Source organism: Acipenser ruthenus, chromosome 8 (genome assembly GCF_902713425.1).
Source record: "Acipenser ruthenus chromosome 8, fAciRut3.2 maternal haplotype, whole genome shotgun sequence".
NCBI lineage: Eukaryota > Metazoa > Chordata > Actinopteri > Acipenseriformes > Acipenseridae > Acipenser > Acipenser ruthenus.
Window position 1 is genome coordinate 9,922,286 of NC_081196.1, and position 25,668 is coordinate 9,947,953.

Consider the following 25,668-nt stretch of genomic DNA (forward strand, 5'->3'; position numbering starts at 1 on the left):
ATTGCATTTGGGCACTAGTTTTCTATACATGGTTGACATACACAGTGAGCTGGAGGCTTGGTTTCATATTTGGACTGCTTTGGAATGGGTTGTTGCTGCAGGCTGTACACATCATGGTGATTAGGTTTAAATCAAGTTTAGGCTTGTAAAATGAGTTGCAGAGTGCAGGATTTATGGAGATGAGAAGCAGTGTGCCATTAGGACTGCCATGGCCACATGCAGGTTGGTAGGGCTAATTTGTCATGTTAAGAGCTTAATAATAGTACACTGTAGTGAAGACTCTGAGTTGGACTGTGTACCTTATACATAGCATTCATTGTTTATACAAGTTTATTTTACAAATATTAAAATAGGGAGAAGATTGGTAAAAAAAATTAAAAATAATCATAGGGAAAAAAATCGCAGTATACACACTTTACATTTTCTGTCAAAATGAAGTCAAAGTGAAGTACTGTTGCACAAAGTCACAATAGGCCCCTCTGCATAAACAGTGGCTGTCCAGCAAAGCACAGAGCTGGGACAAACTCACTACACAGTCCTTGTGCACTCTCTGTTTTATTAAAGTGAGTGTAAAAGCCACAGAATTGGATTGCTTGTCTCTCAGTTCACTTTCTTGTTTCAGTTTAATGTGTCGCTTACTTTCAGTATATTCTTTTATTCTAGTGTCAGCGTGAACATTTAGCTCAATGCATTTGTATTTCCAATGCAATGCATCCTCGCCCTCATCTGGCCCACTTCTGCTGTTTGATTTACTTCGAAACATTTGTTCTTTTGAATATTCATAAACAGATTTACATTTCTCCCTATTTCTCATCCACTCAAAATATAATATTTTCGTGTCAATGTTTCAATTTCTTTTTTTGATCAAGCTAATTACTAAGCCCAGCACTTGCCACACTAATCAGACTTTGATTGGCCAATAGAATCAGGTGATAATTTGTTTGTGAAGCAACAGAGAACCAAACATGTGCGACGTTTGAACGTTATTTGACCCCTAAGGTACAGTGTACGGCTGCTTATTACATTGTTGGAGTCAAAATTAAACTGAATTTTGTGTATTTCCAAGAAAATAGTACCCAGAAAATACTAAAAACCAGGTAAAAATCAATAGAAACCGAGGTTTAGTTAAAAAAAAATAACCCTGTCATTTTTTTGGTAAAATTCGGAATAAACCGGAATTGCGGAACGCTATTTATACCTCATCAGTCTCCATTTTCTTCAGTTCTCCTTCATTTTCACTTCTGTGAACAGGACTATGAAGCACTACATGAGTGTCTGAGAGTGAGGATTGACAACCAAAAAAGGGGGAGCTCTATGTAACCTAAGAGAGCATGTAGGTATACAGGCGGACTTGTAATATGATTGTATCTAAATTTAAAGAGCTGATGAGTTAACTGAAGCAAAATACAGTACATTTTCATTAAAACAAACTCGAATTAGACAAATTTCCTGATACACAATTGGCAGTCGCTTATTCTAAATTGCTTCTTCTAATACGAATTCACTTAACACAAAATTCCTGTTTCTGTGAATTACTTTGCAGCAGGGAAGAAAAAGTTGAATAATGTGAATCCCTCTCGTTCCAACAGCTGAGTGTAAAGGATATTGGGAAATGTAAATGTATCCACATTGGTGGCTCTGTAGTGTATTTCAATGCTGTTTTGGGACTCTAGATCCTCTAGTGCGCTTCAAATTGCCATAGTGCTCACACATCATATTCTTGCAGACAAAAGTGGAGTTGTTGAAAGTGGTAGATAATGCACCACCCTATAGAAAAAGAAAGACATTGCTACAGATTTCAACATTACCGCAAAAACTTTCTCAACCAGTCTAAAAAAGTGGGATACAATAATACAGGCCTATGAGCAGCAAACTGTGGATGCAAGTCATCGTCATTTCCAATGTCATCAATACCTGATGTTGAGGACGCCTGGCTTTAGTGGTTTAAAATGCCCATGATTAAAATGCAGATTTAAAGTGCAGTTCATTTGCAATGTATGCTTTTTATAAGTTCACTTCCAACTGTATTTTCAATAAAATGCACAATACTTTAATATGTATAATACATTTCATTGTTCTGTAATTGAAATTTGATTTCAGTGTTACTGTAACTTCAATAAAAACTGACAGTATGCATTTGGCTGCTAAATTACTGATAATACACATTTTTTTTTGCTGGTCCCTTGAAATTCGTATTAATGAGAATTGACTCTATTGTTTTTGGTGGAGAAAGTCAGGCTACTCTGGTGTTGTTTGGAATTGTGTGGCTTGTGAAAGTGCCTGTGGTGACAGCCTCCTGGCCAGCCTTGATAGAACCAATGTGACTGTTTATGCTGCATGTTGTATGTGAACATCCTTAATATCACAGGCCATAATTGTTAAAAAACAGGACTTGAAAATACTGTACAAACCATCACTATAATGTTGGTTATTTAAGCCTATTTTCCAACAACACCTGAAAGGCATAATTTTTTATCCAGTCCCTGAAAAAGGAAGACTGACCTTTAAGAATTAACACGAGACAAAGAACTCTTGAATAAAAAGAAAGTACAAAACCCCTGTTGCTCTAAAAGCTTTTTATCACTGCTCCACTGTGAATGGTATCTGCCCTTTTTGTTCTTTCTGGTCTCTCGGAGGAGCTTAGCACAGCAACTCTTTCTCCACAGCTGACCTTGGAAGTTGTATTATTATTATTATTATTATTATTATTATTATTATTATTATTATTATTATTATTATTATTATTAGTATATATTTTAGCAAAATAAGAATATTGTTTTAGGCTCTATTGTCTGCTGCCTTTCAGATTGCAATATAACAGAATATTTGGTCTTTTGATGAAAGAAACGTTTTTCTCCCTGTAGTGCTGACTGCAGCCCAGGAAAAAAAGATCATCCTTTAATATTTTTTTATGCTCTGCAGAAGGTCTCTTCATGCATTTAAATGGGTCTAATAGCTTGCACTTGGACATTTCCTGGGCTCCAGGTAGACCGCTGCCATAAAAAAAGTAATGTAATTCCCAGGCCATGAACATTACCAACTTGTGATGGCACTTGCATTACTAGGAATCCATCTTCAGAAAATGTGTTCGCTTCCCAAGAATAAAATACGCCATTGGAAACATAAACCAAACTTACTGATCATGTCAATAGCCAATAAGCATGAGCAGCATAACAATGACCCAGTGATATTATTTCTTTTTATGTTATTCCCTTGTCTGTGTTCTGTATTAGTGTTATCTGATGACGGTGTCCTCTCTGTTAAATATTACCTACTGTTAGCATGCATTAGCGTAATGGAAAGTGCAAGGTAGTCGATTAAGCAGCATGCCATTGATTTGAGTAGACTGCCCCACATGCCTGAAATAAAGCTTTACCTGCCATGATTAAGATGAAAGCAAAATCAGATTGTTTCCTTACTTTTTAACTCAATCTTAAAATGTGTGTGTATTCCCTGTAGTATACATTAAGTTATACTGCTTAACTATTGGTTTAAAGTAAAACATATTATGCATGTTTGGTGAAGGCTTTGGTAGAAAAAAAAGAAACGCAAAAGAAATAGTCATTCTTACAGCTATAGTTTTATGTAAATATGCCAAAACTCTTCAATATATCAATGACAACGCTATATATATATATATATATATATATATATATATATATATATATATATATATAAATGTTTTTTAAATCATGCTGTCACCAATAGACGAGTCAGAACACTGCATTCCATGCTTTATAATTCTGTGTACAGATTATTTTGACACTGTATAAATCCACAGATTGAAAATGGAGACATCTACAGTGAACCTTTACAGGTTGTGTTTCTAAACTGGAACACATTATTCTTATTATAAAAAAACATGACACTTTTGGTTGCAGTAGGTTTTGGTAGTGCATTACAATTACGTTTATATCAAACTGGTTACAGTTAGCACTATAACTACAGCAAACAGAAATACAAGTATAAACATATTATTATTATTATTATTATTATTATTATTATTATTATTATTATTATTATTATTATTATTATTATTATTATTATTATTGTAGCATTTCAGACTAGACCTACATTTGTATGTTTATTGTAAAGTCAGGCATATATTTGGCATGTGTCACATAACTAAAATGGGGGGGGGGGGGTATTTCTGTTGATTTCTCTTTTGCTACCTGCTTGCCAGTGGGGGTGGGATTTGTACAGTGTTGTGGTCTCATGTAGGTTACAGGCATTCTGCAAGCTGAGATAGACCACTGATTAAACAAAGCAAGATAGCAGGATGGTCTAATTTTCACATACCATAGCATTAAATCGAAATTATGGCAACGCTATCCTTAGGAGCAGCTTTTTATGAAGTACATTATTATAAGACAAACAACACCTGTGATTTTATGTAAGCACTGCATCATTTTTGTTATTTAATACGCTATAAGGATATTGACATTTAATGCTAGGGGGTCACATATGATAGTCACAGAAGATTTTGTAAAGCAACAGTGATGGCTACATAGTGGTTTCATCTGTGTGACAGTGGGCATATGCTGTACATATCAAAATGATATCTCACTTTAACTGCAGCATTCTGTGCCAATACTATAGGATATCACTTAAAATGCCCCCCATTTCTAGAAATGAATAAAGTATTTACATTTTTAGTCTACAGATCTTATTTCTGTTGCCAAATTGCTTTGCTCAATATAGCTTAATTGGGCCATTTGAATATAAAAGCTTGCATTTTTGGTGGGTGAAAAAATACAACAAATGCTATGAAAATGCTGCTATTGTAGTTCTGTCAGTAGAACATTCTTGTGATGTTCCTGCCAGCAAATCCGATAATGGAAGCTGCCTTGACCCCAGTGGGTAATTATTCCAAACACTGGCTCCACTGCACCTTTCAAAGGCAAAGGTGAAGATCTTATGTGAATGTCACGCAGCTCTTCCTCGGCAGCTCTGTACATGTAATATGTCAAACTGTAGGGAAATATATCTTTTTTTTTTTAAATCAGCAATGCTGATATGTGACAGGCAGTGTGTTTTCCTTTGGTAGCTGTTGACAGTTCCCTGCAGTTGTAGGACATTTTTTGGTCTTCTTTGAGCATCCATATGATTGGTTAAAGTAGGTTTAAATCTCCTCTAGATTTTAAATCTGCAACATTGTTTATACCCTGCAAATATAGGGAATATAGTGGAGGCAGACATATGTGCACATATATGTAGAGTTGTGAAGAAAATTGCTAAGGCCCTTCTTTGGCTCAGGCTATTGAGCCTGTGTATCACAGTCGCATTTTTACATGTACATAGTGAGCTGTTTATCCAACTGTTAAGAAACCTGCATAAGGACATTAGTAAAGGTCATTGATAACATCTAACAATGATGGTGAACTGAGGCTGACTTTACAGCTTGTAAAACATACATTTTTACATATATCTAGAGAAACACTTATTCAACTGGGATGAAACTAGGTCTGAACATACGTTAGCATAAGCTTTTGAGAAAATCAGTACCAGGGAGAATATGAAGGCACAACAATGAGGGACATATCTGTGGCAGTGTTACTCTAGAATTCAGACTTTTTGCCGAACACACCTGAAAACTACAGATCTGAGAAGCAAATTACTCCAAGCACCACCTTGTTGTTTTGTAACTATCAAGAAATGCCACCCGTCAATTATGAAAAGCCCCCAGTCTTTGTGCAGCTTACTGTAACATCATGTTGTTGAGCTATTAAGCTGAATCTGAAATTAAAGAAAATGTCAAGAGTACAACCCTCCACCTGGGGAACTTGCACAATAACTGTAGTATACAGACTTGTATTTACTGTAGCAGAACATGCAGCATTATGAGCTTCATTAAATTCACTTTCTTCAGTAACCTTGAGCTGTGATGAGTACATGAATCAAGGTTACCGATCATGTTCCAAATCAGTTCTTTCAAGACATAAACTGTATTGCTCCACAAGCACACACTAATTGAGTTCTATGAGTACATTTACGGTGTGTTTTTCCACATGGTACAGGACTGCACATGGTTAGTTACTGCAGGTAAAATTAATCATCACTGTCATGCTTAATGTTTTTGTGCTTTCATAGACTCTTGGTCAATACTATTTTTGGAGGGATCTTTTATTTTTATTATCGCCACGGCTGTCACTTTTTTTTCACTGTTTGGTATCTAAAAGTGACGTCTCTGGTTATGGTGAAGGTCTTTATGCTGAGAAAGAGAAAGACTGTCCCTTTTCATCATGCAACAGGACGCAATGACTTCGTTTTGAGACCCTTCAGCTCTGCCTGCTGTCTCTGAGACAGATGACTGCTGAGGTTCTGTGCAGTTCTGCAGATTTACCGCCTCAAGCAGTTGGAATGTCTACATCTGTCAACTTACATGCGCTACACACCTCTTGTTGGAGAGGAAGGCTGGCTGCACATACAAAATAAATTAACATATTCATCTATCAACATCTTATTCAAGCTTAAAAGGAGGGGAGGGGTTCTAATGACATTTATAAAACATGTTTGGCTTAATTTAGGTGATGTTTATTAAGTATTATCAGAGATTTAAAAGCAAGGTGTTAGACATTCTTGGTGTGCAGTCTGGTAGTCACATCATGATAGAAGGCAGATTGCTACTGGGACGTGTTTTTTTTTAATGTATGTAACAAGATGGTTATATTGAATTAACAAAGCAGACTTTCTATTCACAAAGACCAGATTATTCCTGGCAGCATAATACAGTATTGGAACTGTCCCTGAAATTTACTGTGAAAGTTTTCAGTGGGTGTGTACCATGGTCTTCCCTGGATGTCCTGACCTTCCGATTCAGTGTCAGGGGATATTGATGTGCCAGCAATAATAACAGTCAGGGCCGGATTAACGCATAGGCAAACTAAGCACCTGCCTAGGGCCCAAAGTCATGGGGGGGGGGGGGGGGCTCCAAAACAATTCTTCTTCTTCTTCTTCTTCTTCTTCTTCTTCTTCTTCTTCTTCTTCTTATTATTATTATGTTTTAATATCAAACAAATATGGAATTGTGTGCAAACTGGAAGAACTTCACGCACTGACATTTTGACTGAGGCAGTGTATCTCACTTGTGTTCACACAAAATACAACTGGCTGACCTGGAACTTACTCTCGCAGGGCAACACATTCCAGGTTAGTCAGTTTGGTGTTGCGTTATTCATATAAGAAGATAGGGGCCCAGAATTGTATGTTTGTCCGGGGCCCTGTGATGGGTTAATCCGGCCCTGATAACAGTAATAGCATAATCACTTTTTGAGGGCTGTAGAGGTAATAGTATTGTAGACGCCTTCAGAACAGAGTAAAAAAAACAGATTTTTTTATAACAGACTTCTAACTTGAAAAGAAGTTACATTACCAGCTGTACTTTAAGTTACAATTCACAGCTGTCATAGAAATACAATTATTATTACAGTAAAAGGAAGATTTGCAGATTTGCGATTTGCAGTTGGCCTTGAAGAAGAATGTGTTTAGTATCTATGCATAATACTGAAGTACATTTTCTAACACTCTGCAATGGTTTTCACCACAACAAAAACCTACGCAAACAGGCAGATAGCTATTGCCCAATGGAGGTTCTGGAATGAATGAGACAAGAGATTTTTTTTTTTTGTTCCCCAGGAGACCATGGTCCCCTTGGGTCAAGGTAGAGACATGCAAGAACACTGCCGACTAAGTGTTTGAACAAGGGTGAGCAGCTAGTTCTCACCGGATGTAGACGGAGGGATAACCGCAACGTAAAAGACTCGGGTTCATTTCGGGGATTTTTAATCCCACCCTAGTATATCTGAGTTTGGGTCAGGGGGGAGGTTCCTGGAGCAGGACCCGCCTTTTAGTGGAAGTGGTGCCCAGCCTCCTGTTGGCCGATTTGGTTTTGTTAGTTGTGTTGTACAGTTATTTTGCTTACACTTGTGTGTATATCTTTCTACACTAGGACGACCATTTTAGGCGCTCACAACTGCAGCCAATCTCTCCGGTCTCGCAGCAGATATCCACAACCCCCTTCTACACACATTTACAGAGAAATCATAATAAAAAAGCTAAATGAATCCTACTAACAAGACAAAGTAATATGTCAAGTCCTCAATTGAGAGCATCCTTAAGTTCCATAATGCTGGTGCTGTAGTGGTTAAAAGCTCTGCACCCAAAGAGTTTAGCCTCCCCCTGGGAAACCAAAGCATATCATAGCAGTCTTGAGTAATGTTTTAAAATAAATCCTGTCCTATAAAGACCCATTGCATACGGTTGATAATATAGGCTAAAGATGGATCATCCAAACAGTATAGATAAAAAAGCATGTACCAAGAGTGTAACATAATCTTTGCAACGTACATGCAATGAATGCAACTTTAAAGTTGAAATTATTAAATGCTTAATATGCATATTTTACAACTTTGTTTTAGAAATTAGATAATGACCTGAATGTAATGAAGTATTGAGCTGCAGAAGTTCTTTCAAAGCATCTGGACATGTTTCAATTATTAAGTCATTGAAACACAGTGTATTAAAAACTATGCAGTGTGTGTTTCATGAACAAGCTTCTGTGCAGATATCATCCAGAAAAGGAGGCTAAGACTGTTTAAAGAAAAGTAATGTAATGGTGATGCTTTTGAATGCATTTATCAGTACTATGACATCAAAGTGCCTACAGAATACTTTATGATTCTGCAGCCAGAGGCGCTAATCTTTCAGCTTTGAGACAGCTATTGGGTTATTAGAAGTGCAAAAGCATCTGATAGAAAGAGAAGGTCATGGCCATGACTAAATAATTATTTTGATATATTATGAATAGAGTGGAATTGCCAAGAAAGGAAATGTATTATTAAACAGTCAAAGTTACTACAAAAGTCTTCTTTCTTTGCGTATTGGTGCAGATCTTTAGAAGATTGCTACAATGAAACCACTAGTACTGAGCACAATTCCTGTGTAGCATTATGTTTGTCTTGAGTAATCTATTTCCATTAATTATGATAATAAATTAGCAAGATGTGTTACCCTGTGCTGATTTAATATTCTGGTTTTTTTTTTGTTTTTGTTTTTTTTGCAGGAGTTCATTTGATGTGTAAAGGTAGGGTTTTAACAAACAAACCACTGTACAGAACGCATTCAAACTGCCAAACAAATCAGCCTGACCACCACCACTGCAATCCTCTTAACCACTTATTTTCATCTTTCAAAATTAAGTAATTGATGATAACAAGCTATTGAACCATGGATTAATTAAGGACCTAGCCTGGGAAGTCTCTACCTCTGGTGAGGTGAACTGTCCCCAGCCACTTCCATGGGAGTGTAAAGTCCAATTCAGCAGCTAAGATTTATATTCATGTATTAAAACTGTTCCATTTGCATGGATCTCAACATGTAACACATGTGTCTTAACCTGATTTGTTCAGTTGTTTGACTTTGCGCTTATTGAATCTCTGCTTATAGTAGTGCAGCGGCTATGAATGTGAGGCACTTTATCAATGTCTGCTGTTGTATGGTAACAGCACACTGTTATATTTACCATTCATCTGAAATGCCGTAAAGTTAAACATTGTACTACTTCAATATAAAAGACCTCAAAAGTTAAAAACTTTATAGCTTAAGGATAAAAAACACTAGATAAATCTAAATGGGTTTTTAGGGTAATAAATCTTTTTCTGCTACTCCTTGAACTCTACTGAGTTGGCTGTAATTGAAAAAGCTTGGCTTGATTCAGCTCTTACTTAGAAAACTGACAGGAAATGGTATCAGTGTGATATTTGGAGTAAATAGCTTTGAGAATGTAACCATTTGGAGTAAAATGGTTTTATGAATTTCACCCGTTGAGCCAGATTCTGAAAGCTTTGTACTCCAAATTGTTTATTTTTCTTCTGAAAAAGAAACCAGTTACAATTTAAAACAATTAAGAAACAAGATTGCTTAAATCCATGGAATACATCTAGTTTATTTTCTGAAACACAATTAGTTAAGGGTTTGGATATGAATACATAACATAAATGAATATATAACACATTAGAGAATCTAGCCAAATGTGTTATTTATTAATGTATTTATGTATGTATTTATTTATTTATGTATTTGTTTATTAAATTTATTCAAACAGTAGCTACATCTCATAACTAAACCATGTTTAATTTAGAACATCAAAGTTTTCATTTGGAACATTTGAAAATCGCTATAATAAGGCTGTAATAGTCCACCATACCATTAACCAGTGGTGCACAAAGTGTGGGCCGCATTCCCCAGGAGTAGGGTGGGAGAGTCAGCAAAGGGGGGCGCGACTATGACTAAAGGCAGTTCTGTAATTTTTTTTTATTTTTTTTTAAAGGATAGAAAATAAATATATAAATGACAGCTAATTAGTCCAAGTTCTTGCCTTTCTAATGAGCCGTTGACCATCACTCTAGGACTTGTAGAACCGGAGAAATGATGTTTGAAGTGGCAAGTGTCAATGACACTGCAGTCAACCGAGCTAAAATGGCAGCTTCCATGTATCGGGCACTGTTCAAATTGATATTTGAACAGTGTTTTTAATGGATTTAATGTAAATCGTGTATTTTTTCCTAGATCAGCCAAAAAGAAGTTCTGATTTAGATTAATACATAAATGTTAACAAACACATTCTTAAAAGTTTTGAAATGTGTACATTTTCTGGCATTGTAGTATGCAAAGGAGGCGGGGAAGTGGAGAGATTGGCTCTCAGAGTGTAAGGGCAGCTCTGCAGCATGCAATGCCAAATCAAACCCAGATTTTTGTCAGATTTAATTGCTGAACGATAATGTTTTTCAGATTATGTTTAATCGCCAAGTGTAAAAACAGATTTATAGAATGTACGATTGTTGAATTTACTATACGTGTTTTCAACATTTATAAATGATATCTGAAGGTACAATTTTGAAAACTTGTAAGAATGTGTTTGTTAGCATTTATGTATTTAGCAATCTTTTTGTGGTTAAATCTAGGAAAAAATACACAATTTACATTAAATCCAGAAAGCGAAAACCTGTTAAAATATAAAGTGTCAGGTGGTGGGGGGCACAACAAAATATATGCTAAGTAAAGGGGTGTCATATAAAAAGTTTGCGCACCACTGCCATAAACCAAGGGTAGTCAATAAGAGGACTCCGGTCCGAATCTGGACTGCAAGTACATTTTGTCTGGACCGCCAAATTATATGCCAATCTATGTTTTTACTTGCATTCACATTGGAAATGCTGTGAATTTTTCAGACAACTAAAGCCCCTTTCACACTGGCATGCTCTACCCGGGTTAGGACCTGGTGTCATGAAGGTCGGCTACGCGATTTCACACTGCTTTTGATAAAGCAGGGTTGACCTGGGTGACAGATGCAAGTAAATAATGCCCCGGAAGCAGCTTGTTACAACTGCTTCAATCCAAGCTTCTCTGGATTGAACTGTCGGCCCAAATGTTGATTAGAGCAAATGTTTCTTCATCCCTGCTGCAATCTGGCTCATGGTTATGAAAATGCCAGTACATCATATACTGTACAGATGATGTCCTGTACGTAGAACATACAGCGAAATTAAAACGTTAAGATGCTGTCTAATAGTCGTTCCCAAGTTCCCAATTTATTTTTTGTGATTCAGAATAAGTTAATAGGTTGTTAATAGGTGTCTCTTGTCAGAATAAGTTAATAGGTGTCTCTTGTCCTTTTAAACAACATTGTGGTCAAACCATAACCACTCAGCTTTGCTTAGCAATCCTCTCATTCAAACTGCATCAGATGACTTCTCTTTTACCTAGAGGATAAGTCATGGACAGGCCTTCAGGCGAGTTTTTTTATCATTCCGCTGCTCACCACAGATGACACTAATACCGCATGTCATGGTTTTTCATGACATATCTTGTTTATGCCGCACATGTCTACACTGTCTATGAATAAGGTATCGGTAAGAATACTGTGCCTACCCTAACAGTAATCTGTTTACAAGGTTGTACAGAACCAGTAGGGAGTTCATCTGTTCTGGTGTCGAGAAATGCACTCAAAAGGTTGTAAATGATAATAACTCCAGTGTTAATCAACACATCGATATGTAGCATTGATTTTGGCATTTTCAAGCGTTCGCTATACCTATTTCGTTATTAAATAATTGTGCTAATGTGATTTCTGAAATTATGTTGCTTTACGAAATAATGTTACTGTCTTAACGAGCAGTGCTTCTTGCGACTGTTTCTTTTGTTTGTGTGGGAATTTAAAAGGAAATCTGTGTTAATTTCCATAATTTATCAGTTAATTTGCACTTGGAAAAGGAGGGTTTTAATTAATGAAAGTGTACAGGACCAGAGTTCATTTCTTACAGACTACCTAGATAATTCAATATTTGTAGTTATGAAAATATTTTAGCCTTTTTCTATACTTGTGGTTATGAATGAGATTTATTCCCTTATTTTAACCATTTGTAACCTTACAGAATGTTTGTTGTATTGTTAAAATTATGTTATTTGCACCCACTGTAATGTTACTATCAAGAAATGGAATCTGAACTCTAGATACGTACAATACATGACATCTGATCTCTACTGTAGATTTTATTTCAATTATACAAATACAAACCTAAGAGTAAATATTTTTATCTTGGTATAGAAAACAGCATATTAGATATTACAATAAAGTTTCCTTAGGTGGCTGCAGATTTGGCTTTTAACACCTGTGTCTAATCCACACAAGAGCGAAGCACAGGCGTACAAGTCCACTAGGAATCCACTAGGAATGTGATCGAGATCATTGACACTGATTTTGCCTAAACGTATTTGTAATGTTGTCAGACTCCCCCCACACTTTATGTACAATGTACACTTTCACCTTCACACATGTGTATGCATATAAAATATTCTTATGATACTGTAAGTGTTCGGTGACTACTAACCCTGTTGAGTTTATTTACCGTGGAGGCAAGCAAAGAGTACCAGAGATAATGAGGAATTCACTGAACAATTAATTATATACAAATTGTGTATTGGTTAGGGAGTTCTATCGTAATTGTAAAAGCTTAATAAATATTGAAGTGTTACATACATGGTATAAAAACTAACAACTACAAACACAAATGGCACTTCAAACGTGTTTATTTATAGCCTACAATTGTACATACTAAAATATATACACATTTTTAAAAAATAAACTCTATAGTACATAGTAATACGTCTTTTATTGGGATTTTTGTGAACAGTATGCAGTGGATTCAGTTAGCAGTGATTCTATTTAGTGGGTTGCACTATATTGTATATTGATATAAAAGGATACACTTCTAACAGTGAAAAAGGATCATATTTATATCTGAAATATTCATTTCAGGTGTGTTTTCCCTAGTTTCTGTTGATTCCCGAGCAAGAGAGTATTTTTGCATTCATTAATCCTGTAAAATGTAATAAACAAAGCACCGTGGATTATTTCAAAGCTGGTCACTTCAAACAGTATTCTTTCAGCTTATTTATTATTGTACAGTACATCACTGTTTGCCCACTTATTACTTTTGATTAAATGAATGCTCTACCACTTTTGGAATTCTTGGCAGCCAGTGTCTCTGGCATGCTGTGCAGCAGACTTTGCTTTTTTTGTCACAGTTACTGAAGCAGTATTTATTTATTTTTTTAAGTCGATACACACAGGACAGCAGAAACTCGGCATGAACAAACAGAACAAAATAACCGAAGCATAAATGAAAGCGTGAAATTGGAGTCTGCTGTGGCATACTTATTAACATTAAACTTTTGACTAATAAGCATTTAAACAGTTTCCGTTCTGCTTGGTTCCTTGTGTTCCACAGCCTGCTTTGTATTTAAATACTTTAGATAAATAACAGGAACGACTTATACATACTCATGACTTAACTGCATGTAATCATACCAACTTTCATAATAGCAGGAAATTCAAACTGTGGAAATTCTGTATCTTTTTGCAACTCAGTTATATAGAATATTATTTTAAAAGATTTTAAGAACCTTAATACAAGGTATTGATCTGCCCCCTGGATACACTTTGCACTGAAACTTATTAGACAATGCATTGCTGTTTTCTGCTTTATGAGAAACACACTTCATAAAAGGAATCACTTGACATCGGTTGTATTAGAATCCTCCAGCCCATTTTATAACAGCTTATCTGGATAGGTTAGGTAACTCAGCTGTGTGATGCACCTTGTCAATAGTGTTATGAAACTGTCCTAAAATATAGACAATTTAACAGTGCTCTCCCTGGGGCATTTAAAATTGAAATCCTTTTGTGTTTGTTTCATTCCCACTTTTGTTAATTCCAATGACGTTGCAGGATGTTAGTTCTGCATAACTGAACTCTGAACCCTGTGCTATCCATTGAACCATGGAAGCAGTAATGCTAAATCCGCTGCAGAATATATTGGGGGTATGCTTGTATTTTCATCAGGTATACAACATGACTTATTTACTGTATGGGGCTATATATTTGTTTCAGTTGTATAAGGCGGCCAAACGATTTAACCAGGGTTGTGATCTTCCCTTCCCTTTAAGATCCCTGCTGCAATTACAACATTCAACCAGGGGATGGCACTACAGTCTATAAAACGTTTTCTTTTTATATCCCTGTATAAAACATTCACCACAATGATCTCAGCCTCTTTTTAAGAAAAAAAACTAGAAATCGTTTACGTTAACATGCTTTTTAAGCAAACTGTGTAATCAAATTTGTTTCTGAGATAACAACACCAAATTGAAGAAGAAGAAGAAGGTTTTTCTAATTGCGATAATACAAATTGACAATGTGCTTGTCTTTTCCAGTTCCTCCAATGATCTTCAACATTTCTTCAGACATCACTGTTAATGAGGGCAGCAACGTGACCCTGAGGTGTTTAGCTAATGGGAGACCAGAGCCTTCGATCAATTGGAGACATCTCAGTCCTTTAGGTAGGTACCATTTGTACCACAACTTCTTTCCATATCATTCTCAATGCTCCAGGTAACATGACAGTATTGGTGACACTGTGCATATTGGTTTACAAACAACAGATGTTACTACCGTTTACTTTTAGAATCCTGATAATTAGGTTACTTCAGTCTAAGAACCGTTTTACCTGTTAGTTGATATTAACAAGGGTTGTAAAAAGGCTGTTGTAAAATAATGACTTCCTTTATCATCAATTAATTATGACTTCATTGGAATTCAATGTAAAATTAATTCCTCTTTTCGCAAATACAAATAATAAACGCAGTGTTATTATAGAATACAGGTATAGATCTGAGATCAAGTATGATTATACGTATTAGTGCTTACAGTATATCGTTACAAACAACACAAGCCATACAGGATAAAACAGATTCTTCTGAAATATATTAACCTCAACCCATGACATCTCTTGCTGGAAAGGCTATCAGAAGTTTGAAACCCAGTTTACAAGTTTTGTTGTTGTTTTGAAACCCAGAATTCCTGATGGCACAACCTGCTGCATTCACTAGACTCTGCTCTGCTCAGTTCAGTTTAACCCCCTCATGTGACTCATGAGGGCATTGAATAGGCAGGTAGCTCCACCACTTGTGTGGTTACAAGAACGGTGTAATATCCCTGTTCTTGAATCTACATCATTGCTCAGTAAGAAACAAAAAATCCATGTGTTGTTGTTTAACCTAAACATATATTATTTAACCTGAAAATATATACAAAGTCTGACAAAATTATCTACTGAAGTTGTTTTTCAAAAACAAACAGAAATCCTTGAAATATTGATATTGCATTGTGTCAATAGTGTTTTTGAAGTTGTGTTTCTATGTCTGTGAAGATGAATATTTGCTGATGGGCATATTGAGGGAGAAACTGTTTTGATGTAAATATATTGAAATGCATGATTTATTTATTGGGTGGGAGTCAACACTATCTGATCTTTATGGAGTTCTGACGTGATAGAACACCGCAACTAAGGCCTGGGCCTCTCCAAGGCAAAGACCTTGTCACATTGCAAACAAAAAAATTGAAGAACTAAAGCTGAAATTCTTTATAATATACACACACCGTATTCCTTCGAATTTAAGACACCCTTGAATTTAGACGCAGCCCAAATTTAACACCCTCAAGGGAAAAAAAAACAAAAAACACAGCATATAAATATGCATTTACAAAGATACCACCTCAGTTGTGCTGTTGTATCGTACAAAACTGACATGAAACAGTGTTGTTGTAGATTAACCACGGAGCTTGTTTATTGTACTGCATACTGTATAATACTTAAGATGGCGTCTCTATCGTACACACAGCACCACTCACTTACGGCATCATGCATCCTGGTAACAGCAAGCACAACACGACACTCCATAACATCAGGCAACATGTAACCCAGCAACCAAATCAGCATTGACCGCATTGCAGACACAACAGTCAGAACCTGTTTTTCTCCCAATTTGTGAACTGTGGTATTGCTTGGCATGACGAAAAATACAACGGTCTGATCAGCATTTCCGATCTGTCCAAGCTTGTACTATTTGTTAGAAACGCTGAGCTTCTCTTGGTATTCCTCAGGAAGCTAATGACACTTCTTTGAAAATGGCTGTCTGTATAACATGGATGATTGGAGATTGGGCAGTAACATTTTGGTTTGTCTTTTCTCTGCAGTAAGTCACGTTGCTGCTTGTGTATTCGGGCAGACGTATTTGTTGTCTTTTCTCGGCGGTTAGTCACGTTGCTGTTTGTGTACTTGGGTAGTCACGTCTTTTGTTGGTGATTTTAATGCATTCATCACTATACTGTACTTGAATTTAAGATGCAGGCTATTTGTGAGAAGCAGAAAATGGTTCAAAAAGTGCATCTTAAATTCAAAGGAATACATTATAAAGTACAGTGGTTTTTTGCCTCGAAAACTCAATGGTATGGAAATGAGATAATGAATACAAATATATTTATAAAACGAACATACAATCATAGGTAAATTTCAATTTACTTAACCTATTAAAACACGCAGTGTACAGCTTTTCTAAGTAAAAGATTGATCTGAAATACAACTTCAACTAGTTACTTAGATTTTTTAAATAGTAATTATGCAACAATAACATGTTAACGAGGTATTTATGATACAGAGAATATTTTAAAACTCTATTACTCTTGTGGTGACTATTAGCTTGCCTCAGTTTCCATTCAAACCAATTCCACCAAATGTAGAGTGTAGAAGAATTCACTTTCAATGACAATAAATAAATAAATTCATTACATCCACCCTCACAATCACAGACTTGTCATCTTGCGTGTTTAATCTGGCATATTTTATTTTGAAAGCTGAATTTATACTGTACAGAAAAACATCAGCGAATGCAGTAGGATTTTATTTATTTGTTTCGGGGTATTTTCATTTTCTCCTTCTTTCATAATGTATTTTTACAATTGACATTTAAATTCTTCACCGGACATTCATGAAAATGCAATCCACTTGAAAGAAAGATTTGTCGTGGTTTAGCAATACAATCTGTAAAACCAAATAGCTGCTAGATTGTGATGAGTGTTCTACTGCAGAGCACAAATACTATTTACAAAAAAAACAAACTTGATTATCTATTTGTAAAAAAAGAAATGCATATTTGTTAACTTCTGCCCCTTGGCTTTTGCTTGAGATCTTTAGAACTGTTGTATGGGCAGGCGCTTTAAAGCTTTGTAGCCACAGAAGATGTAACTGGACGCTTGCACGCTATATCATTTTTAAAATGTTTACTGTGGTACTGTATATGATGGTAAAAGCACAGCAGAATAATGTATTCAAACTAGTGGAATCATGTTAAAACACTGATAAATACATTTAAAAACATGTTATAAGCGTGATAAAACATGGTTAACATGGATAAAACAAGCAAAGTGAATAGGAAATATGCAGACAATGTATCTATTGTTGTATTATGGATTGTTATAATAGGGGTATGTGTTAAATAATATGGGTAAAAACTCATGCTTGGGGCTCTATATCTGTGCAATGACAGTGCATTTATTGGATCAATTCTTGTCAAATAACCTGTTAATTCCATAGTCCTGTACCAGTTTTTACTTCTAGGAATATAATTTACCATTATTAATAATAATCCCTATTTTTGTCTTCAGTTTAAACAGCCTCCTATCTGTTGACAAGTGCAGATATGGTAATATTAATCTGACCATTTCTTCTGAATGGGGGGGGGGGGGGTGGGTCTTGTAATTTACTCAACAGCCTCAATTATGTTTCACTTCCTTGATCTGGGGAGAAAGGTAGGCATTTGTAAAATGTGCAATACTTCAGTTTTAGTGGGAAAGTTATTGCAGAAGAAGCTGTTTCTGGACATGTTAAACTGGTCTTTTTACCAGTTACTCTTGCAAAACGTTGTGTGCCATTGAGCTGTTGCATATGCTGTATATAACATATACAACTGTCAAAAACACATTTCTGTGATTTTATCTTTTTTTGCTTAGGCACAGCTCAACCAAAAAATCAGGAGCTAGCATTTGTCCCCATTATCTCAATTTGTACATGGAAGTTACTTTGATGGCTTTACATGTGTTCTGGTCCTAGACAGAGAGCAGCAGACAGATCATGAGATTAATCTGTTAGTCCTGCCTAAGATTAATAGGAACCAAGCAGGGTAAAGTGATAAGTTTAAAAAAAAAAAAAAAAACAGTAGACATGAGCACAATTATTTCAAGGACAGATTTATTGGCTGGAGTCTCACTATACATGGTGCTATCATGCCCACCTGCCAGGAATAATTTCTCTTTGCCTAATAAGAACTATTTTCATGCCAAAAACTATACATATATTGGATTAGATGCCAAGTGCCCTGGGTGCTATGCCAAGGGTCTTATGCCAAGTACCCTGAGTCATGCCAGGGCTCCTATATGATGTCTCAAAGCTGCAGGATCCCACAACCCCATTCAATAGTGAAGTGAAAAGTACTGTTTTCCATGCACGCCATCTAATAAGAAACCAGAACATGGTTGGCTTGCCAGTTTGTATATATTGTCTTAAGGTAGTTTCATCCGCACGTTACTTGTTGTGAGAAGATTTACCTTTTTTATTCCGCTTACCAATGCTGCAGGTTAATTCATTATATGAATATTGTGAATGCCTGCATATAATAATTTTTTATATAGCGCCTTTCATAGTGGACCACCATCACAAAGCACTTTACAAGATAGGAGACTAGGGTGTGTGAACTATGCATCAGCTGAAGAGTCATTTACAACAACATCTCACCTGAAAGAGCACAAGGAGATTAAGTGACTTGCTCAGGGTTACACAATGAGTCAGTGGCTGAGGTGGGATTTGAACCAAGAACCTCCTGGTTACAAGCCCTTTTCTTTAACCACTGGATCACAACGCCCCCTATTACATACTACAATGCCAACACATGTACACATTTCAAAACTTTTAAGAATGTGTTTGTTAACATTTATGTATTAAGCTAAATCAGGATTTTCTTTGGTTAATCTAGGAAAAAATACACGATTTACATGAAATCAATTGTTAAAATATCAATTTATTTTTACACTTGGTGCCCGATACATGGATTAAGTAACTTGCTCAGGGTCACACAGTGAGGCAGTGGCTGAGCTGGTATTTGAACTGGGGACCTCTTGGTTAGAAGCCTGTTTCTTTAACCACTGGACCACACAGTGCAAATATACACACACCAATTCAGCAATAAAGTGACCAAAATCAACATATACAGTATATATATATATACTGTACATATATGCATTATAGATGGTCTGCTGTTTGGAGTAAAGTTATTGTCTCTGCACTGAAACATTGAAAAAAAAAGTCAGGCAATAATTTGGCCACCACAGCACATTATATACATTATAATATAATATGGACATGGAAAAGATTAATTTACTGACATGCTGTTTTTATTTTATTTTTATTTATTTTTTTTTCAGTACATGGAAACAAAAACAATATTTGAGAGACCCTTTGTCAGGGGTTCATTTATTTAAAAAAACCTACCGGATCCTATAATTAAGAAAGAGGGATTGAATTTTTGTTTATGGACCGAATGTACTGACCTTGATTTACAGAAGCATCCATATATATGCTTCAGGTTCACATCTGCGTGTTGGTTTCCTGCCTTGTTGTTGGTATCGGCATGCCGACCTTTGCCAAGCCACGTTTTAACATAATCTTCAGGTTTGAACAGTACCAGTAGCGGCCAACTAATCTGATGAACAGGAGCAACAACACTGTTGTTTTTAAGAGTAAAAAACACAAGTAATTTCCTTAGATGTCACATCCTAAAATGTACCATTACAGTGCACTTTTGTCATTCTATTCCTGAAACAGGAAAGCGTGTTTTTTTATACTAGTTTTTTTTTCACATAGTTCATCATTTGTAAACTTTATAATTCTCACCGGTCAGACAAAAAGTTACCAGATCTGGGATCTCGTGTGATCTGGCATACATCTGGCACCCCTGGTTAGAGTGGATGCATTTTATGCAAATAATTATTTTGAGAAAAAAACAAAACAATCTGCATTTTTAACACATATGACTCCATCACAGAAGAGATTGGCAGTGAATGAATAATCCTGTAGAGTTGCTGGCAGCATGTTTCAGAAGATCCTGGCTGGTGAACACATTGCATCCGCACAGTGGATGTGACCACAAATGCGTGTAACTCCCAGCAATTTATCATGTCATTTCAGTGTTCAGTAGCGAGGGTAAACTGCTGCTGAGCAAACCTACCAGCGCATAAACATTAGGAAAAACATACAGCATGGGGCCGAGGGCTGTTGAAACCATCCTGCTAAAGAGTAATACCCTGGAGATTGTGAAGGAGGACTTCAGGGAATCAACTGAAGCAGCAACAATATCAATTGTTATTTCCACTAGAATAGAAGTTGGTGTTGCTCGTTTTCTGGGATTCTAGGCCCCCCAGAGAGACCATACTTAAGAGGAAAGAGGGGTACAAGCCTCATTAGAAACGTACAGGAGAAATTAGTGTGGAATTAATCTTTATTAGAAGCTCCCAGTGGTAGCAAATTGAGACAAGACTCATGAATCTAAGAGTCTGCCTTTGATTAGCAAAAAGTAATGGAGCTTCCTCCACTTTGCATGACAATAATGAACTTCATTTTAATTCCTGTATTGCCAGTGCTACTGGAAGTACTCACGTTAAAGTGATGTTAAACTTGATTCAAAGCTTCCACTTAAAGTGTGTTTGTAAAACCCATTGAGCTGAAAAGGCTTTAAGAAATAAAGTACCTGGAATGCTTACATTAACAATACAAACATGCTGGAACACTTAAACTAACAATACAAACGTGCTGGCCCTAATTATGTATCATGGCATGAGGACATTTGAAAAAAAGCAGATGTGGTTTACATTAACCAAGAAAGGTTCCTAAACATGTTGTGTTTGAGCAGACACAAGCAGTTTTCTTTTATATATATATATATATATATATATATATATATATATATATATATATATATATATATATAGAATTTTCACTGAAAATAATCAGTTCTATCAATGCAGGAGTGTTTGTTAATACAGTCGCCATGGGGGAGTTTTAAACAATCAAACAAGTACACACTACAGGGGGTAAGTCCATAAAAGCTTTTAGGCACACTGCTGGGAAAATAAAAGTATAGAGTAGATTTGGACTTGCTCCCAGCTACCACATGCTTTGGTGTAGTACCGGAGATGATCCCAAAGGGTACACCACTGTACAGTAGGTAGTTTTAAACAAACCATATTTTCAACCATTTTTGCTTTCTGTTGGTAAAGAAAATCAATTAATCGATGGAAGAATAAACAAGTAGTAATTCAAAAGCACCACTCTTAAAATTAACAGTAAACTTAGAATGTGTACTGGAAGTTTAAAGAGAATGTTCAAATTAATTAACAGATTTCTATTTTTTGTGGAGGTTGGAGGTATAATAATTTATGACATTCTAATGACATGGAAATTAAGTGTAAAAATATTGTGCTTATTGTGTGACATATTACTAAATTATGTGACCAAAGAAATTGCTTTTTGCCACATCTATTTAAATCCTGCTAATGGGTTTATCGTATTTCCATTGAAAATAAATCTGTTGTTGATTTAACAGGTACAATGCTGTTGGATCAGACCACATTTATTCCTAATGACTTGGAACACTTTAGTGGCTTAATGAAGCGTGGATATGTAGGACATCCATGTGAAATGTCCATTCACTGTTTACTTCCTAGAAAATAACAAATTCAATCTGCATATGCAATGGCTAGACACCTATTGGTATTCCTCTGCAATGGTATTCTCAAAAAACATTTTTGAATTAATTGTGTAATAGAGGACTTAAATCATGCAAGGACTTGACATTTCATATTGATGGTGTGTATAATATGGGGTCATGTAAACTGTGAACATTTAGGAAATGAAAAACATAGAAAGAATTCAGGAGGATAGGAAATGAGTATGCTTGCTTCCCCATGAATTACTTTTATACTGAGAACAAAAACACAGTACAATATGGGGCCAACAGCCTAGACTACATGCTATTTATTTTATGAAGGCTATGCCGGGATAAGCTTATTCTTTCATGTTATTAATATTTTTAAAATACCAAAACAGTTGCAGTTGAATCCCTAATCCATTCTTACTGAGTCACACTGAGCCAATGACATACTGTATGGAAATTCTCAGCAGTGCACAATATCTCAAGCTTATGTTAACTTGTGGGATAGCTGTTGTTCCATAGTAGAAGCTGGAGGCTAACATTTAAATAGCGTACATAATGGATAGAAATTGAATATAATTCTGATGATGATATAATACTATTAAGTTATTTTTACACTAGATTTGTCAGTTTATGTACACAATACAACAATAACAAAAAAAAATAGCATATTGCGATTGCACCTGCACTGTTACTGCAGTGGCACCACCCAGGCGAGAGCTCAGATTACAGGGTGTTGTGCTTTTGTGTCTAGTGTTGAATATGTTTGACGGAAGGATGGTTTAAGCGATGCTTGTACCAAATTATTTTTCTCAATGCTACTTGAATTAGACAAGTAAGAGAAACTACAAAGAACAATACATGTTGCAGTTAACTGAGATTCCCATTATAATCAAATGTAATAACACCCCAAGCAAAAAGGCAATACTGAACTCTTTCAACTCTGCAGACCTCTATAGAGGCCCAAAAAAGAACTATACTCAACATTGCAGACTGCTATTGCAGTATAGAAGGTCAAAACTCAAAACAGCAGAACAGAAACTGAATCAGGTGTATGTATATTGATATTATATTACTGTATAGATACAGTATTCACTTTTTTCAGTTATGCTACGAATGTCTGTATAAAACACCGGGTTTAGAAATTGTGAAGTGACATTTGAATGCCAAGGAATGACTATTTTTTAGCACATTTTTAGTATTAGACACTGAAACAATTTAATCAGTTATCTTTTGGTAAAGCAGATAAGAGTTAATTTAATTAAAGCCACTGAATATCACTTCTGGTAATGCCACTATATTCTGAGTATAACCCTACTGATACCGGATTACTGTATCACCTTCCAGGTAAATATTAATTGACAAGTTATACGACTATTTTCATCCCAACTTATATCAGTTTCAGAAAATAGCATAAACGCCCCACATACTGTACACTACATTACAGTACATGGAGTGAAGCGTTGCTTTCAATATTATGCTGGCTCATTAAAGACACATGGGAAAAAAAATTGAAATTCTGAGATAAATATTTCTGTATTGACGTGACCCTTGTGACTTACTTGGTAAATCAAGCACGAGCAAAAGCTATGCCCATGACCTGTCTGAATACCATTTGGTGCTCTACAATTTTTCATTTACTTATGTATTATTATTATTATTATTATTATTATTATTATTATTATTATTATTATTATGTACAACCTCCTACACTGAGCTTTGAATATTTGGCCAGGAGACCCTGTTTTCAAAGCTCAGGTGAGCCACACACTTACAGCTTCACCCTGCAACACATTCCATTGCTACACTTTCTCAGGAACATACTTATTGTCACATCTCTCTATTAATTTTTTTAAAACATTTTTTTGATATCAACATTAAGATACATAAGTTAATTTAATTAAACAATTACAACGATTAAACCATTCAAATTAATTAAAATCACCTTGTGCAATTACCAAGCAACCTGTTTTCAAGTGCAGTGGCATGCCTCAAATCTCCCCCAGCTGTTGGATGCAGATTAGGTCCCAGGAGGGCTGATTAATTCTAGGATAGAAAACTAACAAAAACGGTGTTTCAGAGGCTATATGGGGACCATGAGTTGTCGTAACAGATAAGTGTTATGTCTTTGCATTCATTTAAAAAGCAGTGCTTTAAAATTAGTCACTTACATTATAACATATAATAATGCACTCGCAAAAAGCCAGAAAATGTGTTCAAAGTATTGTCAAAGTATAAGCTGCCAGCATTGTAAGGGTGCTCTCCAGGGTCCTGAAGTAGAGCCCCATTTCATTAAAGTAGTTTTCATATTTCATGTAATGGATTTAAGAGCACAGTAAATAGCTTCAAGTGACATTTTAACAACCAAAGGGTCTATAAAGTTTGCTAGAACCAGCACCATCTAGTGCAATGTTATTTTCTACTGGCAGCGGTGGAAAAAAAAAATGAGGACATTTGATTCACAATCATCCAGCAGTTCCAACCAAAGGCTTTGCCCTTAATTAAATTGAACCAATTAAGCCTCTCACCAGGTCACAAATAACTTTAATTACACCTCATTACAGTATACCTATTAAACCTGTAATGGAACAGGACTCCAGGAATGGAGTTTCCTACCCCTACACTAACAGTGGTTCTCAAACAATTTGTTTTATGGCTACCAACAGCAAATGTTTCCCCCAAAAATACTATAGTATAATAGTATATCATATAAACATATGCACTTCTAAAGTATTTCATTTATTATCAGCACCTCTCAACTATGTACTGAATCTTAATTCCCAGGCCTTTTTTTTACTATGAAACAGGTCGACTTAATAGGTTAATCAATCATATGAATGTATATAAATTAATACAATGCCTAAGCTAAATCACTAACGTGTTTAAGTGAAATAAAAATGGCAAAAGCCATGGCTCTCTGGGTTGTACCATTCTGCTCAAGCCCCTAAGAAATAATTAATGCATTTTTGTTACAGTATGGGCGTAGATAATAAAGACTATTATGTGGACTATATGGTAGTTCTTCTAGTCTGTAATCTTTAACTTGCCAGTTGGCTTTCCAAAATGGCGGGACACATTTTTGGCTAACTCCCTTACAAAGAGTGCCTGTTGTGACAGAACAATTTGGCAGCAAGCTAGAGGGAAAAAAATGCTAATTGCTTTTTCCATTAAGACTACTACAAAGGCATGAATGTGATGTTTTGATACATTGAGTAACTGATGAGTCTCAGACATACTGTCAGTGATATCATAATGTAAACCCTGTCAGGAAGGAAATCTACTGACTGCCTCTCTTCTCTCTACTTTCTACTGCTTTTTGGCATTGAATAACTAATAAGTATATATACAGCAGTAGCTATTTGGCAGTTTTGTAAGGGACATAGTTATACTTGCATATTTACACAATTAATTACAAAGAGCAGCACAGGAAATTGCAATTGTGATGCTGCAGGCTAGTAAACACCTAACCTAAATATGTGGCCTTATATCTCTTTATCGAAATGGGAAACG

The 25,668-nt window shown here is 35.7% G+C and overlaps 1 protein-coding gene across 3 annotated transcripts in view; it reads left to right on the forward strand.

Moving 5' to 3' along the window:
• LOC117405635 (limbic system-associated membrane protein) overlaps window positions 1-25,668 on the forward strand; it is a 626,316-nt gene that overhangs the window by 535,328 nt on the left and 65,320 nt on the right. For all 3 annotated transcript variants that reach the window (XM_059028421.1, XM_059028420.1, XM_059028422.1), the window contains one exon: window positions 14,773-14,898. In XM_059028421.1, coding sequence (XP_058884404.1) covers window positions 14,773-14,898 — 126 coding nt within the window. The remainder of the gene's footprint in view (window positions 1-14,772; window positions 14,899-25,668) is intronic.